The sequence below is a fragment of the Loxodonta africana genome, chromosome X (genome assembly GCF_030014295.1).
Source record: "Loxodonta africana isolate mLoxAfr1 chromosome X, mLoxAfr1.hap2, whole genome shotgun sequence".
NCBI lineage: Eukaryota > Metazoa > Chordata > Mammalia > Proboscidea > Elephantidae > Loxodonta > Loxodonta africana.
This window is the reverse complement of record NC_087369.1, coordinates 175,840,745-175,856,894: the sequence shown is the minus strand read 5'-3', so window position 1 is coordinate 175,856,894 and position 16,150 is coordinate 175,840,745. Positions and strand designations below refer to the sequence as shown.

The window sequence follows — 16,150 nt, the reverse complement described above, 5'->3', positions numbered from 1 at the left end:
GTGGGTCCTGCTGGCCAGGCCCTCTGGGCTTCCAGGGGCATACTTGGTGGTGTGAGGTCTAATCACGGCTTGAAAGCCATGACAAAGGGCGTTTTCAAGAGTCTCTGGCAACGTGATCTGTTGTTGTCATTGAGGGGAAAGAGGAGCAAAGCTCCTGGAGCCGAGTATGTGAAGAAAAGATGGCTTAGGTCTCCTGCCCTGGGTGGTGGAACACAGCCACAGTTGAAGGAGCAGGACAGCCAGGGGAAGGTTCCTTTCCCTAACCACAGGACCTGATTAGGATGCATGACGATGCCAACTCCAGAGCTGGTCCTTCCATCCAGGAAATAGACGCAGCTTTGTTCGTGTCGGCAAGCCAAAAGGCGAATGGCTGGCAAGTTTTGAGAAAACTGCCTCCCCATTCTGTGTTCAGGAACATGAGCTCTGGACTACACACCCTGTCTTGGGCTCCTGACAGCAATGGCTGAGCCAGTCCAAGCGAGGCAAGGCCCAAGGCTTTCAGTGGTGGGACTGAAGGGGCGTACGGCAAAAGCCCCACCTGGGCCCTTGGTTCTCACCTAGCCGGGCAGAGTGTGTGTCTTGAGCTGGCCTTGCAAGCTCTCTGTCCCCTAATGGGGACTGGCTTGGAGCAGGAGGCCTGGGTTCTGCCCTAGGCTGTGGTCTGGCCTGTGCATCAGAACTTCCTGGAAGGTTGGTCCCCACGATGGGGCCTGTGGTACCTTCCAGAAAGCTTAGGGGACAGAGTAGGGCCCCATCGGAGGGGCTGCCACTGTTGGTAGCATGCTTTCTGTCCAATCCACTAGTCCCAGAAGCACGCATGGGGAGACTTGGCTGTAAGTCAACAACCCTCCTGAGAATGGAGCAAACTCCAGAAAGTCAGAGAGTATTGGCTTTGCAAAACTCCTTCCACTGTGGGGAGGGGGGCCGCCTTCATGATGGAAGTTGCCACCCAGTGTGTATGAGCGCCACCTATGAACATGTCTTCACGTCAAGGAAACCCATGGGGCTCACCCAGCCTGGCGCTGCCAGGCTGGACAGGAGGTGTTCATGGGGCCGAATCCAATGCCAGTAAAGCAACCGCTGTGATGTTTCCAGCCCGGTTCATGAGAATAAAAGCGTCCGGAGGGAGCCCTCCTGGCCACGTAACTCAGCTCCTGCCCCACGCCTCTGCTGGCCCGGGACAGTAAACGTTCAAGTACAGAGGCCTGTGCGGCTGCGGTAGACTAGTGGGCAAGAGACTTTGGATGAGTGGCTGGGGTGGAGCTGGTGTGTCTGTGTCACTGGGTTGGCCTCTGAAGGAAAAGAGACACAGGAGGCCCCAGATGGGCCTCGGTGATGCTGGGACCCTGGCGTGTTGTAAAGGAGCAGCCATCCCCTGGCTCGTGCTTGTCAGTAAAGTGGAGAGAACGATGCCTCAGCCTGGGCAGAGCGGGGACCTTCACACGAGCTTTGCACAGCATCAGCGTGAGCGTATGGCTGGGCGGAAAGGGGGGCAGTTGATGCGCCAACAATGGATAGGATCTCACAGCTCCCTAATTTCCAAGACTTAAAGCGATTATTAGCCAACGCTCCTTTCTGAGCCACTCAGAGAGGCCAGCCTCAAGGCCACAGCCAGGGTCACATGAAATGAAATGGCATGATGGCGGGTGGTCACAAGACCAGGAGGGCAGGAGAAGGCTGAAGGAGCACAGAGGTGGCAGTGGCCCGGCTTTCTCATCTTGCCAAGACTCAGTAGGGCTGAGCTGGAAAAGAGAAGTGGGGAGGCTGAGTGCCAGCCACTGCTGCAGCCTGACAGTGGTGGGACTCCACTTTGTGACAGCTGGGTTCTCTGCAGAGGCCCCCAGCCAGGGACTCCTGAGTCCAGATGCAGCAAGCATATGTGTGGGTGTGGGTGTCCCCAGCCCGTCCTTGTCATCCTGGCTCTTTGTGAGTGCGGCTTGGGTCAGAGGAAGGCCCGGCCTGCGTCATGCCTTCCCTCCTTTTGTCCTCACACATGTCACCTACCACTCTGGCCATCACTTTCCTCACCCCACCTCCCATGTGACCTTCTCACTGGAGGTTCTTTCTAAGCCCCCCAGAAAGGAGCACACGGTGGAAGTCATTTTTCTCCCTGTTTGAACAAGAAGCCCTGGGAGCCATCTTGGAGTGGGTAATAGAAAATTCCCTGCGTAAGAAATTGTGAGTTTTCCTTCGGAAACCTCTTAAGGAATATTCCAGCCTAGTTGGGGCAGCCTATGATCAGAAGACCTTTTGTCTAGGCCGGGAGCCCCATTGTGGCCTTCACCCTGCCTTCCTTCTGAGCAGCCATCATCCACTGGAAAATTCCAAGGAGAGGGTGAGGGCCTGGGAGCTAGTCGCCACTCTGCCAGGTCTGGCTGCCTATGGGGCCTGAGCACGTCCTGGCTCTTATGGGCACCCGCTTTCCCCTGGTTTGTAAGACGAGGGTGCTGGGCTCATGATTCCTAGAGGTCATTGGAACTCAGAGCAGGGGTGGGTTCTGGGCTCTAGATCAATCTTTGGGTGTTTGGATGCGCGGCTCGGGCTGCCTTGGTGGGGGCGGGGGGGCGGCGAACCAGGCCCACAGCCAGGCCCATAGCCACCCTCCTAAATATTTCTCCAAGGTGGAATCATTTCTGTGATGCTGCCCGCTTTGGTCAGTGGGCACGGGACTCCCTGGGCCTCACACCAGTGTCCCCTGAGAAGTGCACTCGGCATTCCCAGCCTGGTCCCCCCTCGTCCTGCAGCAAGTGCTGCTTGCTCAAAGGGCCCTGGCCAGCAACAGTTCAGTCCCCACTGAGAAGGCTCATGAGTGGGGGAGGGGTGGCATCTCTTCCACCATACTTACCAGTCACCGCTGGGCTCCCCGTGGGCAGCTGGTGGTGGGAAGGAGGGGGACAGATGGCACAGGAGGGGGTGCTGGGAGGAGAGGGAGAGAGGGGGAGAGAGGCCACCCCCAGGGAGGAAGCAAGTGGGGGAGAGGCAGCAGGCCATCCAAGGGAGGGCCAGTGGATGCAGAGGGGCTGGAGGAGAACCCTGAAGGTGCAGGCTCTAGGCCCAGGGTGGGACAGGGCCTGCTGTGCACAGACAGGCAGGTGAACAGACAGACAGACAGGAAGCACACAGCACGATGGAAAAGAAAACATGTGGAGGGAGTCAAGGTGGAGGGGACGAGGACGGCGGCCCCTCGGTCCTGGGAAGGAAGTTGGCCGGGTGGCCGCGACTGTTTCTGTCCTTAGCTGATGGGGTCAAAGCCTCCCACTGATCTCTGGGGAGGAGTGGTCCCTTCCTTGTGGTGGGGTTGGTGAGTGGGGAGGAGTGGGCCCTTCCGTGTGGCGGGTTGGCAGGTTGGTCGGGTGGAGAGGAGTGGGCCCTTCCACGTGGTGCGGCAGGTGGGTGGGGTGGAGTGGGCCCTTCTGCGTGGTGGGGTTGGCGGGTGGGGAGGAGTGGCCCTTCCCCATGGTGGGGCAGGCGGGTTGGGAGGAGTGGTCCCTTCCACGTGGCGGGGTTGGCGGGTGGGGAGGAGTGGGCCCTTTCGAGTGGCAGGGTTGGCGGGTGCCTCAGTGAGTAAGCAGCCTGGGGCTTGGGGAGGTGGTGTGAAGGGGACGAGGTGGCACAGGAGACCGATGCAGCCCACACCCCTGACTTAAAGGGCAGTGACTGAGGACCCACGTGACACGGCTGCTCAACCCAGAGGAGGGTGCCCCCCACTGGGGGCCTCTCACCAGTTCCTAAAAAAAAAATTAAAAAAGAAACAAAAGAAAAAAATAAAAAAGAAAGAAAAAAGCAAATCCAAGCTTCTGCGGTGGGGAGAAAGGTGTCGTTAAAGCTCCCCGTCTGCATGGTAGCGAAGTGCTCATAGATGTGAGGGCAGCTGCGGAAGAAGGTAGCATTGAACCGTTCCGGCCAGGGCTCTGGGTTCATACTGGAAGGTTTACTTTTTGGTTTTGAGATCTCTTGCATTTATTATGAAAAGCAGGTGGCCCAGTGTTGGGGGAGGGTCAGATTATTCCCCCATGTTCTCTCCCATTGGCATAACCATGCGGGAGGCGGGTTCAACACTCTAGTGGCCTTACCTTGGCCTTTTTGAAAAAATGTGAGCCGTTATGGAAGTTCCTACCTATTTAGGACAAACCCTGGGTTCTCTGGAAAACATTGCCAAAACGATGGGCAATTGTGATTGAAACACGGAAAGGAATTGAGTTCTCCCAGCTTCTCTAAAAGAGAGAAAGTGGACCAGATGGTGTTATGAGCTTCCAATTCTGACACCTGTTTGGAAGGAGCAAGGTGCTTCCGGAATATACAGGCATGAGGAGCGCTCCTCCTCATCTGCCCAGCCCCAGAGGCCAATTCTGGAAAACCTCTAACCTCTGGGGTCGGCTCAGGGCCAGGGCCCTGTCTCTTTTGCCTCCTGCTGAACCTTTGGAAACCACCTCAAAGAGAATGCTGGGAGCTGCAGCTTTAGTCCCTGAGTGGGTTGAGGGGGGGGAGTTCATCCATGGCAAACGATGCAGAAAAGGCACCTGTCTGCCCTTCCAGTCCTGGGCAGGGTGCCCTGAGCCTGTGTGCTGCCCTGATGCTGTCCCCCAGAACACCACCCAGCCCCCGACCTGGAGCCAGACCCCCCAGAGCAGCCCCAGTTCGTGAAGACCCCTCGGCCAAGGCAGACCAGTTCAATAAAGGAAAACCAATGACAGAGGAGCACTAAAGCAAAACCAAAAAACCAAACAAAGAAAAGAACGGAAGATCCAGGAGTGCCATGGAGTCAATACATTTCATAAGAGAATATGGCTTTGGAGCACACACCGTCTGCACGGGAGGGGCCGAACAGGGAGTAAAGAAAGAACGGGAAAGGCACGGTGAGCGGATGCAAGACTGGAAAAGAGAGAAGAAAGAGGGGGAGGTCTTTTCTTCCCCCGAGATGCCATTTATGAGAGAAAAGGGAACTCAAGACTCACTCCCAGCAGCACTGGTGGGATTGGCAGCAGAGAGAATTACGTGAGTAGGGGTAGAAAGATTGGTTACGTCATGGAGCTGGCTGAGGACTGAAGACCGCCGGCGCAGGGCACCCTGAAATGAAGCGCTTCTCTTGAAGGTACTCACTACCTCCATCTGTGGGAGAGAAAACGAGATAAAGTTTGGCTTGCACTGTTATCCGGCAACTGCAGCAGGGGCGGGGCTGGGAGTGGAGGGGCCACCCTGGGCGCATACCGTGACAGCAAAGCTTCCTCGCACGCTGCCCGCTGGCGTGGCTTTGGACGGGGCAGGTGGAATGAGGGTTTGCTGAGCAAATGATTACTGGTCATAAGGTGGGGTGGGGGTTAAAACTCAGGAACACACTGCAAACGTTTTAGAAAGAGTCATTTGCATTCACGATGTTGCTTGGGACAAGGCACTCGTCAGAAAATACCTGTGTCTGGCCCAATACTTTGTTATCCTAGCTCAGCAGCTCTCAACCTTTTTTCTGCCCCAACACACCTGAGGGACACGACACACACCTATTAGAAACGAGGCCCTGTGGCAGTGGCTTTCAGTGGCACGGGGGACAGGGGCCCTTCCTTGGCCCCTCAACACACACCGTTCTAGTTTCTTAAGTTTTCGAAGCAGCAGAAATCTCATTCACTAGTCGGCCTGCCCTGCTCCGTGGAACGCTAGGGCCCTCCCTCTTGCTCTTTCAGCTCAGCCAAAGAACTGGGTATGGGGCACCCCGAGAACAGCTCATCGGAAAATGGCTTTAAAAGAGGAGGAGTTATCCAGAAGCATCTGCCCTGTCTTCTCTGAATGCCTTCCCACAAACCCCCAGGAAGTTCTGGAAGCAAGCACTGCTTTTTCTTTGTTCTCCTCCCTTTCAACTTTCAGCTGAAAGGGATGTGGGTCCGCGGAAAATGAGACTGTTGTAGAGCTTTGGTTATGAAATCCCTGAGATCCCACCTAACCAAGGGTCTTTGTGTTTTCTGAGACCACCTGACTGGAATTGGAGCTTCTTTCTCATCAGACTGGGGTTTGGGGGCAGATCAGACCCAGGCAGTGGGATCCAAGGAATCGTGACCAAGTGGCCACATCAAATGTCCCCTCATGGGGAGGCCACTTTTGGGAACGGCCTCAGTGGGGGCAGATCTTTGGCCTTGGAGGGTGGATCCGACTTCTGGAAACTGCCACGCAACGATTGGATGACATGAGCAGCAAAGTGAATGTCCCTTTTCTGGACCCTGAAGCCTCCACTTGGCCCATTGAGAGGGGCCCTTCTCCACCCCAGCCCTCAGTGGTCTTCTTGGAAGAAGGCAACTTGGGTGTTCATACTCCCTCCCAAACAAAATGAAGACGGACATCGTCTCAATCCTTGTCTCCCAGAGCTGCAGGAAGGACTGCTTGTCGCTCTATTCAACTTGCCAAGTCTCCCTCCTACCCAGCACAGCCAGCCCAGGAGAAGTGGAGACTCAGGGCCGCAGACTGAGACCCATGAGCAGGGGTAAAAACAATGCATCTGAGGGTTCCCATGACCTGCACTATGCCCAGTGTGTCAATGCACTGAGGGAAGACTAGTCGATGTCTTTGTGTCGCAGTCTCTTTGGGGGCCCATTTGCTCCCCTAATTTAGGAGATGTTTCTAGGTTTATGGGAACAGGTCTCCTTCAAGAGGAGATTTATCTTGAGGCAAGGCTATGGGGATGGGAAAGACACCTTTCCCAGCTCTCATTTGCATCTGCCTCGCCTGGCTCCTGGCTGTGTCCTGATGGCACTGACCAGCTCCTGGGGCGCAGAATAACAGTATCAGACCAACATAGCACACTTGTCACTGCCCTGAGGACACCCAGGTTCCAGACCAGGAACAAGGCCCAGTCGCCGATGGAGTGTCACTCTGGCTTATCGTGGAATTCGAAAAGTAAAGACAGTGTCATGAGTTCTTTGAAAAGCTCCGTGTACTCAGTTTGAAGGACTATCTTTTATTCCAAAATCGTACCCTAACCATCTCGTACATTAACAGTATGAAATGATGGCAAGAGTAGACAACTGTTTAAGAAATGTCTTTACTTAACAGCATAAGAAGTTATGTTGGCCACCAAATTTGGCGGGGGAGAAATTTTGTCATTTGCAAAGTTCGGAAATGTGGGGAATGGCTACCTAGAACATGACTCCCTTGGGGCATGAAAGCTGAGGAGCTAAAATAATGGGACTGATTCAGCATTCCCGAGAAGCATGGTGAATTCGAGGTGACAAGGTCAGACGGCAGGGTTCCTGGGAGGAATTAAAGTGCGTTTATTGCAAAGACAGGCAGTGCTTAGTGCTCAGGCCTGTCTCAGGCTGTGGCATGGGGAGACTGAACCTGGCCAGCCTTTGCTGTGTGACCTGGGGTGGGTCCCTCCTCTCTGGGCCCTGGTTCCCTCGTGGGTAAAGCAGGGAGTGGCCCAGGGCTCCTAGCTCTGACTGATGGGACCCAGTTCTACCAGTCAGGCTGCAGTGGCAGGCCCTAGAGCCCACAAAAGACAAAGAGACCCAGGTGGCCAGTGTGTCCCCTGCCCCAGGACAGCTGTCTGGGCTGCTGGTAAAGCTGACACTGCCTTAGGCTCCATCAATAAGAGTGAGACAGGCCAACCAGAGCGGAAAGATCCTACTGCCCTCTGCCCTCCCTACCCTGCAGGGGCCAAATCTGGGCTCTGAGTAGCAGGGACACCACAGACCAGAGCCGTGCGGGCCAGGGCAGGGCTCTCAGGCACTGTCTTGTAGAAGACACAGTTGAGTGGCCAGGAGGGCCTGAAAGGGAGATGCGAGCACTGCCTTCTAATACGTGATGTGGTTTTTCACTGCCGGAAACAAGAAGAACCCCTGTGCCGCACCCCTAGCCTGCCCCTGGGGCCTGGGTCCGATCCACACCAGGACTGAATGACTGCTGCTCAAACTCACGGGCTCAGACATTCTTCCCTGGCCAGGAGGGGCAGATGCTAAGGATGCCATGGTGGGTGAGCCAGACCTGGCCCCTGGCTCGCTCTCACCTGGAGAAGCCCCAGGGACCCCAGGGGGCTGCCTTACTGACCTAATCAGTCCCAATCTCTGGGGGCGGGCTAGGGGCCCTGCAGTGTGAGTCCTGTGGGGCATCTGGGGGCAGGTGTGAAGCTGGTGCTGGAGGGCTGATTGACAAGTGAGGCCGAAGCGCTCCTGGCCGAGTGGCAGGGACCTTGCAGGATGACGAGGGGATGAGTGAGGGTTGCCAGCAGCCGTCTGGGGATGGGAGAAGGGGTCTTCTTCAAGGAGGCAGCAAGGGGAGTGGCAGGCCTTCCATAGGTCTGAGCTGAAGGCGGGGGCAAGGAGAGGCAGGCACAGAGACGGGGAAGCCCCCAGGGAAAGCACGGAAGGCGGGGTGGGAAGCAGCATCAGGGCCTGGCGGGAGCTGGAAGGAAGCCTTGGAGGACCTTGGCAAGAACTGTTTCTGGGCCCTGGGGGACAGAGATGAGCTGCAATGGGATCGGAGTGACTGTGAGAGCAAGTGAGTGTGGAATACTCTGGAAAGAAAGTTGGCAGGGGAGAGCTGGGGCAGAGAGAGGGCAGAGCACCTCCTGCCCACTACAGAGGACTTTGGCTGACCGCCTTGGCCTCCAACAGCCCTAACATCTGGAGCTTTGGGTTAAACAGGAAGGAAAAACTTTGCAAATGAAGTCTTTCCATGGAATTCACAGTATAACCCAATTAATGGTGAGCCCACCAAAGGCCAGTCGAATGGGTGTCATGTTCACAGGTCTTCAGCAGTTCCCACTACATAGGGTGAGGCTGGCAGCTATGTGGACAGCCTCTGAGGCCCAGCTAGTCACCAGCACACACCCTAGCTGACACCTACACCTGGGGCGAGGGAGGTGGCTAGGGGGTGGAGTGGGCATCTCAGCGTCACACCACCTGTGGGCCTGTCTGGGATTTGCAAAAGGGGAAATAGCAACTGCTTTTGTGATGGTGGCAGCAAGACCAAAGGGTCCTCTGGCTCTCTTGCCTCTTCTCGGCTCCTCTCTCTCCGTCTCCCCTCTCTAGGCTGAGAAGTCACGTCGCCAAGTGAATCGGTGACTTACCTGTGTCTGGATCCGGTTGAGGCCTCGGAACCAAAGGATTTGGCCCCTACGGAGCTCCCGCTCGGCGTGGTCAATCTCTTCCTCCCCCTCGGCCAGCTCCTCGTCAGTCATCTCATCCTTCCCAGGCCCATGCCCTGCCTCCTTCAGACACTTGAGTTGGCTGGTGGGGATGGTGGCGATGACCTGGGGACCATAGCCGTGCGGCAGGAAGCAGAGGTGGCATTAGTGCAGACCTTGGCCCTTGGCATCTAGTCCTTTCTGGCTCAGAACTTCCTGTGCTCTCAGCCCCACCCAGCTCCATGAGCCTCCGGCTTATGTTCCTAGGATTCCTTTTGACCTGGCTGCTGCCGGTGGCATCAGTCCCCACCCCTCCAGGCATCTCAGACCCTCGTTTCCCAAAGCCCTGATCGCTGAGGTCAGTCTTGGGGATGGACACCCCTGTCGGGCCCTGAGGTTGAACCCTGGGTTGTGTTTGCCTGGTGCCAAATTATGCTCCCTGGAGGAAAAAAAAAAAAGGGAGATGCCGGCATTTTTCCTCTAGAGGGTTTTTTTCATGTTTAAGTCAAGGCAGGAAACCAAGGCCAGCCCGGAGGAACTGGGCATGGTGTCGGCTGATGGCCATGGGGTGATGAGCTGATCTGCTGAGGCCTGGGTGGGGCCCTCTGCACCTGTGGCTGGATTCCAGGTACCTGAGGCCGTCCTCCCTCTCCTCAGGTCCCCTCAGCACAAGGGCCCGACCCCTCAGGCTTTTCTGTGTATCATCATGTCTTCCCATTTACCTCCCACGCTATCCTCAGGTATGAAGGCCTAGAGGGCACTCGGGTTCCCCCAAGTGCAAACCCAACAGTGCTCAGTTCAGACTGGGGCTAGGGGCACCTGCCTGGGTGGAGTGGAGGGTCTGACTTAATTCCACTTTGAAAGGGATGCTGAGCTTGGGTGCCAAACGGAAGTCTAGGAGCTGGGGGGTGCGGTCGAGAGAGGACTTGGTGGTTGGGCTGCTCTCTGGTGGCTGCCAGACTCGAGGCCCTTGGGGTGGAACCCAGAAGCCCAGGACTTGGTAAGGTGCTTCTCACCTGCCCAGTCTGTACCTGCTACATCGAGGCATTGCCCTTGGGTGCAAACTGCGCCAGAAATCGTGGTGAACACCGAGCCCCTTGGGCCAGACTCTGGCCCCGAGGTGGTAAGGCTCACAGCCCGCCCTGGGGACAGAGGGATGGATGGGAAAGATGCTGCCACAGCCAGATGAACAGAGAGCTAGTAGAGTAGCGATAAGTGCCTATGCTGGTGGCAGAGCCCAGAGCCACCTCTTAGAGGAGGTGACATTGAACTGGCTGGAAAGGATGAGTCCAAACTTCCCAGATCAACAGGGCAGTGGGAACAGAGACGGGTACGTGCAAAGGCAAGGCATTGGGAGCGAGCCTGGCATCTGGAAGCCTGAGGACAGGGACCCGAGGTGAGGGTGGCTCAGCCCAGGCATGAGGGGGTAGGACGGGGCTGAGGCTTGAGGTCAGAGAAGAAAGAGGGGGCAGGGAGCTGGTGGCCCTTGAGGCAAGAAGGGACCAGCCCTGGCAAAGCTTGAGGGTGGGAGAGAATGCCTGCTGGGCTACTGCTGAGCCACCAAGTTGTCAGGTGCTGAGAGAGAAGCAGGCTGGGACAACTGCCTTTGGGGGCCAGCAGAACCCCCAGCCCTGGAGCAGAGCAGAGAGATGGGGAAGCACATGAGGCCAGGGGATCCACCCCCCTCGCCCAGGAAGACGCTGCAGCGGCCACTGGCTGCCAAAGAGAGGGTGCTCCTTGGCTTGGCAGGCAGGCAGTAGGGGGTTTGCCAGTGACCTGGCCTGGGGAAGGATGGGGGCTGGGGTGGGAGGGCTCAGGGAGGAGGCACGGAAAGGGGACTGGGCACATGCAGGAGAGAGGGGCCAGGGTGTCATCTTGGGTACAGAGGGCGTGGGAGACATGTGGCTCTGCAACAGTGGAAGAGAGAACCAGGAAATGGGGAAGTGCTGTTAGGAAGGACACTAGGGAAGAGCCACAAAAAGGGAAGGGGAGGGACACTGGAGTTCTGGAGCAAGATGCACAGTGTGATAGTGGCTGAGGAAAACGGATTTCCGCATCTCATCCAGCTCCGATGCACATGCCTGTCTGTGTAGGCCAGAAGAGATGACTCTGCAGCACTGGCTGTCACTCTAGTCCCTATATTTGATTCTTTTTGTTGGCTTGAACATGTTTTATTTTTGTGATTTGAAAAAGGAGAAAGCTCAAAGGACTGAATGATGGCCCCCAGAGACCTACTGTGAGGCCAGCTACAGCTTGTGCAACACTGGGGGGCTGGGGCTGCCACAGGCAGGAGGAGAGGCCTGAGGGGCTGCTGTGATGGGCAGGGCTGGAAGGTTGGTGGCCTGGAGCCTGACAAGGTAGGGGAGGCAGCTGGTATAACTGGGGTTGTAGTTAGAGTCTGGCTTGCGTAGCGTGAGGGGACTCAAGGTCCCAGTTCTGGCTGCGGGGGCTGAGAGGCAGAGGCGGAGGGAAAAAAATTTTTGAAAACGAGGTGGAGGAAGTAGGTGGGTCATCCTTGTAGCCCCTGTGGCTGGCTCAGGGGGACACTCACAGATCAAGACACCCAGAGCAAAGTGGATCCTGGACTTAACCTCCTATGCCAATGTTTTAGAACTCTAGAGAAATACTTTCAGAAGCTTTTTGTGTGAACATGGCCTGGCCTGGCTAAGCCATTGTGTTCTGGGAAATTTATAGCCACCAGTATATTCTTTCCTAACATAATCACTTAAGGCTATAAATTTACCTCCAAGTGTGACTTTAGCTGTACTCCCAGATCTTGATGTATCGTACTTGCATTTTCCATCAGCTCAAAAAATTTCCTAATTTCCCTTGAGACTTTCTCTTTGAGCCATGGAGTATTTAGCAGTGTGTTGTTTAATTTCAAACATTTGGGGATTTCCCAAGTCACTCAGCTTTAAGGGGCAATTTTCTGCTCCTATCATGGGGAGGTAGAGCCCTGGTGGCACAGTGGTTAAGCATTTGGCTGCTAACCAAAAGGTCAGCAGTTCGAATCCACCAGCTGCTCCTTGGAAACTATGGGGCAGTTCTACTCTGTCCTATAGGGTCACTATGAGTCAGAATTGACTTGATAGCAACAGGTTTGGTTTTTTGGTTTATCATGGAAAGAGGGGCAGCAAGTGGTTTTCCTGGGCTCTGTGACATCCCTGCCATGGTCCTTTGCATTCCCTCTGCTGATGCTGTTGCATGTGGCATTAACCTGGTCGTGGTATGTCAAAGGCCTACAAGGCCACCCACCTGAGCTGCACGGCACATGCCCATGTGCTTTCCTTTCCCAGGGGCAGGGCTGGAGGCCCTGGGTGTCCCATGACCCTATGCTCCATACCCGTCACTGATGCTGTCTGAGGAACAGAGTAGGGCTGAGAAAACCATCAAGGCAGATACTCACCTGTCCCCAGACCAGCTCCCCAAAACCAACAAACAGGCACCAGAGCCACTGTTCCGTGGACAGGGGGGAGCAGCTGAAGGGTTTCCCACCAAACTGAACGATGACAATCTGCAGAACAAGGATGGGCAGAAGCGGGTCCAGCAGCAGGCTCCAGATGGGTGGGCAGGTGTAGGGCTTGTCCTGCAGGCCTGAAGCTCCCTTGGCCCACCTCAAGCACACTACCTGCCCCATGCCAAGCAGTCTCTGTGCTGGCCCATGCCTGAGCTCTCTTCTAGTAGGGCCGCCTCATCCCCTTCCTCTAGCTCTCAGGGCCCACCTTGCCTTTGGAGGCAGCCCAGCCCCCTGAAAGTCCAGCCATCCCACTCCTGTCCTAGGCCTGGAAGTGGGCCTGGCTTTCCTTTCTCTGAGCCCCTTCCCTTCATTTCTTCCTCAGAAGTGCCTAAAGAAGACTTCACAGATGGGCTGACAACAAGGCCCAGGATGCTGACCAGACTGCATCCTCACTTGGCTGACCCCACCTCCACTGACTCAGGGACCCCGATGACAACCCTTGTCTTATCTTCCTCCTGAAGGCCAGCATGTCAACACTGGGGGAAGAGGGCATCTTCTAAAGAGCCTTCTGGAATTATGGTGCCCTTGCAGAGATCAGTGTTCAGCACTGGGGCAGAAGCCATCTCCTAAAGAACCTTCTGGAATTACACTGGCCTCATGCCTTTTTCATGCCAAGGAGTCAAGTGCTAGAAATGGGAACAGCAGAGCTGAAGGGAGCTGGGCAAGGTCAATTTCGGAATCTGTGAGAAGAGTCCATTCTGATTGCTGATCACTACACCCCTCTCGAACCCAACAGGTCAACCAGGGCAAGTCAAGGGGTGCTTCAAAGGTGAAGCAGAGAGGGCAGGGGGGTTGCATGAAGTGCCAACAGGCGCTGGAAAATCAGGAGGGGGGAACCGGTTCTGTGAATGGAGACAGGGAAGCTAGGATCAGGAACCCACTGCTCTACTCCTCCGTGCCCACCTCTGCTGCTGGGTGTGGGGTGGGTGGGGAGGCCTGGCCTGGAGCTGCCCTCCTACCTGGATTCCAAAGGTGCCCAAGACAATGGTGCAGAAGATGGGGTTGCTGAAGATGCCGTCGAAGACGTTCCTCTCCCCGTGGATCTTGCGGGCATTGATCTCATTGAAGAGCTGCATCATGACGAAGGTGTTGAAAATGATGGTGTAGTGCTCAGAAGGCGGCGAGTGCAGGGGTGCATTCCTCCCGCTGTCGATGTCAAAGAAGAGCTCCCCTGAAAGCCAGCAAGGTGCGTGAGAGAGGAGAGGCCTTGAGCAGCCAACGTCGCCCGGGCAGCACCGGGGGTCCGCGTCAGGGGTTCCGTGCACAGCCTCCACGCCATAGGGTGCCCCCGACCCAGTGGAGTGCAGGGGATCGTTATGCCCCCTCATGGCCATCTCAGCCCATGCCTCATGAGAAAAACAAGCTGGGAATGGGGGCTGGACCAAGGGGGGCTGGCACTGTAACTCTGAGGTAAGAATGAAGATGCTGAGGGAACGTTCTTAACCAATGCTTGTTTTCCTCAGACGTACTGTGCATCTCAAGATCTCTGCCCACTTGTGCACTGGGTTGATATGGGGGTGGCTACAGAGTAGGCGCAGAGTGCGGGGTGGGCCCAACCCCTCCTCTGCCCTGCTCCTAGGACTCAGCCCAAAGGACAGTGATTGAAGGCTTCTGCTCCCAAGAAATCAGTGTCAGGAGGGAGGGAGGTGATGGCTTGGATTGTGGGTGTTCTCCTGGCAGCTGGGGTGGTCAGTCCACAGGCCCTCTGATGCCCTTGCCTCCCTTCCTTCTTCCGGACACTGTGGCCACCCCCAGGCCTTGCTTCAGGCTCTCTTCTTTGCTCTGATGGCCCAACCCCTCTCGCCTCAACCCTGAACAGATGCTGCAATCACCATCACGACCCTCTTCCCCCTTCTCTCCCTGTCCCTCCTCTTCAGCGTCTCCCTCCTCCTCTTCCCTTTCCTTCCTCTCCCACTCTCTCTCCCCTCTCCCTCTTTCTCCCCCTTCTTCTCTCTCTCCTCCTCTTTCCCCTCCCTGTTCCCTATCTCCCTCTTCCTCCCCCTTCCTCTCCTACTACTTTCCCTCCTCTCTCCCTCCTCCCCCTCCTGTTCCTCCTCCTCCCCTTTCCCTCCTTTCTCCCTCCTCCCCTGCCTCTCTCCCTCCTTCCCCCCTCCTGTTTCCCTCTTCCCCTTCCTCTCCTGCTCGTCCTCCCTCTTGTCTCTCCCTCCTCCCACAACTTCCAACAGAGCACCCTGCTCAGAGTCAGCTAAAGAAACAGCCATGGGGTAACTGGGTGGATGGCTGAACGATGGGTGGACTGGGACTACCGCTGCCTGCCTGCAGGATCTAGGTCTGGGTGGCTGATGAAACATGCTGGCGGCTCTACAGAATAGCAGACAAACATGGAGCCACTGGGCCCTGGGTGCCTACCGACAAAGAGCAGGGTGAAGATGATGGTGAGCTGGTAGACTGCATGGCCCAGGATGTTCTTCATCATGGTGCGTGAGATCAGGGGCTTGTCCCGGCCGTATGGCTTCCGCAGGAGCAATGACTCAGTGGGTGGCTCCGTTGCCAGGGCCAGAGAGGCAAATGTGTCCATGATCAAGTTCACCCACAACATCTGCACGGCTTTGAGAGGAGAGTCCTGTGGAGATGAAGCAGTTACCCCTCCCGTGGGGCCAGCCTGGTGCCCAACAGCCCCCTGGACTCCTGGGGAGAAACTCAGTTTGTGGTCAACCTCACTAGTTTTGCATTAACACAAAACTGTAATAAGTGCAACAAATCTGAAGTTCACATTAAAACATGACCTTCTCCATCTTTCTTTAGGTGGTGGTTGTTGTTAGTTGCCATTGAGTCAATTCCGACTCATGCAGTCCCCGTGTATGCAGAGTAGAACTGCTCCATATAGTTTTCAAGGCTGTGACATTTCAGAAGCAGATTGCCCGTCTTCTGAGGCACCTTTGAGTGGGTTCAAACTGCCAACCCTTCGGCTAGTAGTCATGTGCTTAACGATTTGTGCCACAGGGCTCTTTCTCTGGGCTTTCAGATTCCTGCCTTTAAATGTGATCCCTCTCACACAATCCTGTATATAAAAAATCCCAAAGAGTCCACAAGAAAGCTTCTAGAGCTAATAGAGGGATTTATCAAAGTTGCAAGGTACAAGCTCAACACAGAAAAATCAGTTGGGTTTCTATACACCAGCTATGAGAAATCTGAAAAGGAAATTAAGAAAACAATTCCATTTACAATAACATCTAAGAGAATAAAATACTTAGGGATAAATTTAACCAGGGATGTAAAAGACTTATACAATGAAAATCATAAAGCACTGCTGAAAGAGATTAAAGAAGCCTTAAACAGATGAGAAGACATTTCATGTTCATGGATTGGAAGGCTTAATATTGTTAAGATATCAGTACTGCCCAAAGTGATCTATAGATTCAACACAATCTCAATCAAAATTCCAACAGCTTTCTTTATAGTTATGGAAAATCCAATCCTCACTTTTATATAGATTGGCAAGAGGCCCTGAATAGCTAAAATGATTTTGAAGAAGAACGAAGTAGGAGGACTCACACTTACTCATT

At 55.3% G+C, this 16,150-nt stretch overlaps 1 protein-coding gene across 2 annotated transcripts in view; it reads right to left on the bottom strand.

Moving 5' to 3' along the window:
- ATP2B3 (ATPase plasma membrane Ca2+ transporting 3) overlaps positions 1 to 16,150 on the bottom strand; it is a 78,275-nt gene that overhangs the window by 8,684 nt on the left and 53,441 nt on the right. Inside the window, exons 17-21 of one of the 2 annotated variants that reach the window (XM_064277743.1) lie at positions 14,994 to 15,207; positions 13,583 to 13,794; positions 12,513 to 12,620; positions 9,050 to 9,232; positions 4,996 to 5,109 (exon numbers count right to left, since the gene is read on the bottom strand). In XM_064277743.1, coding sequence (XP_064133813.1) covers positions 4,996 to 5,109; positions 9,050 to 9,232; positions 12,513 to 12,620; positions 13,583 to 13,794; positions 14,994 to 15,207 — 831 coding nt within the window. Of the gene's footprint in view, positions 1 to 4,640; positions 5,110 to 9,049; positions 9,233 to 12,512; positions 12,621 to 13,582; positions 13,795 to 14,993; positions 15,208 to 16,150 lie in introns of those variants that run through there. The other variant, XM_064277742.1, reaches the window with a different exon arrangement.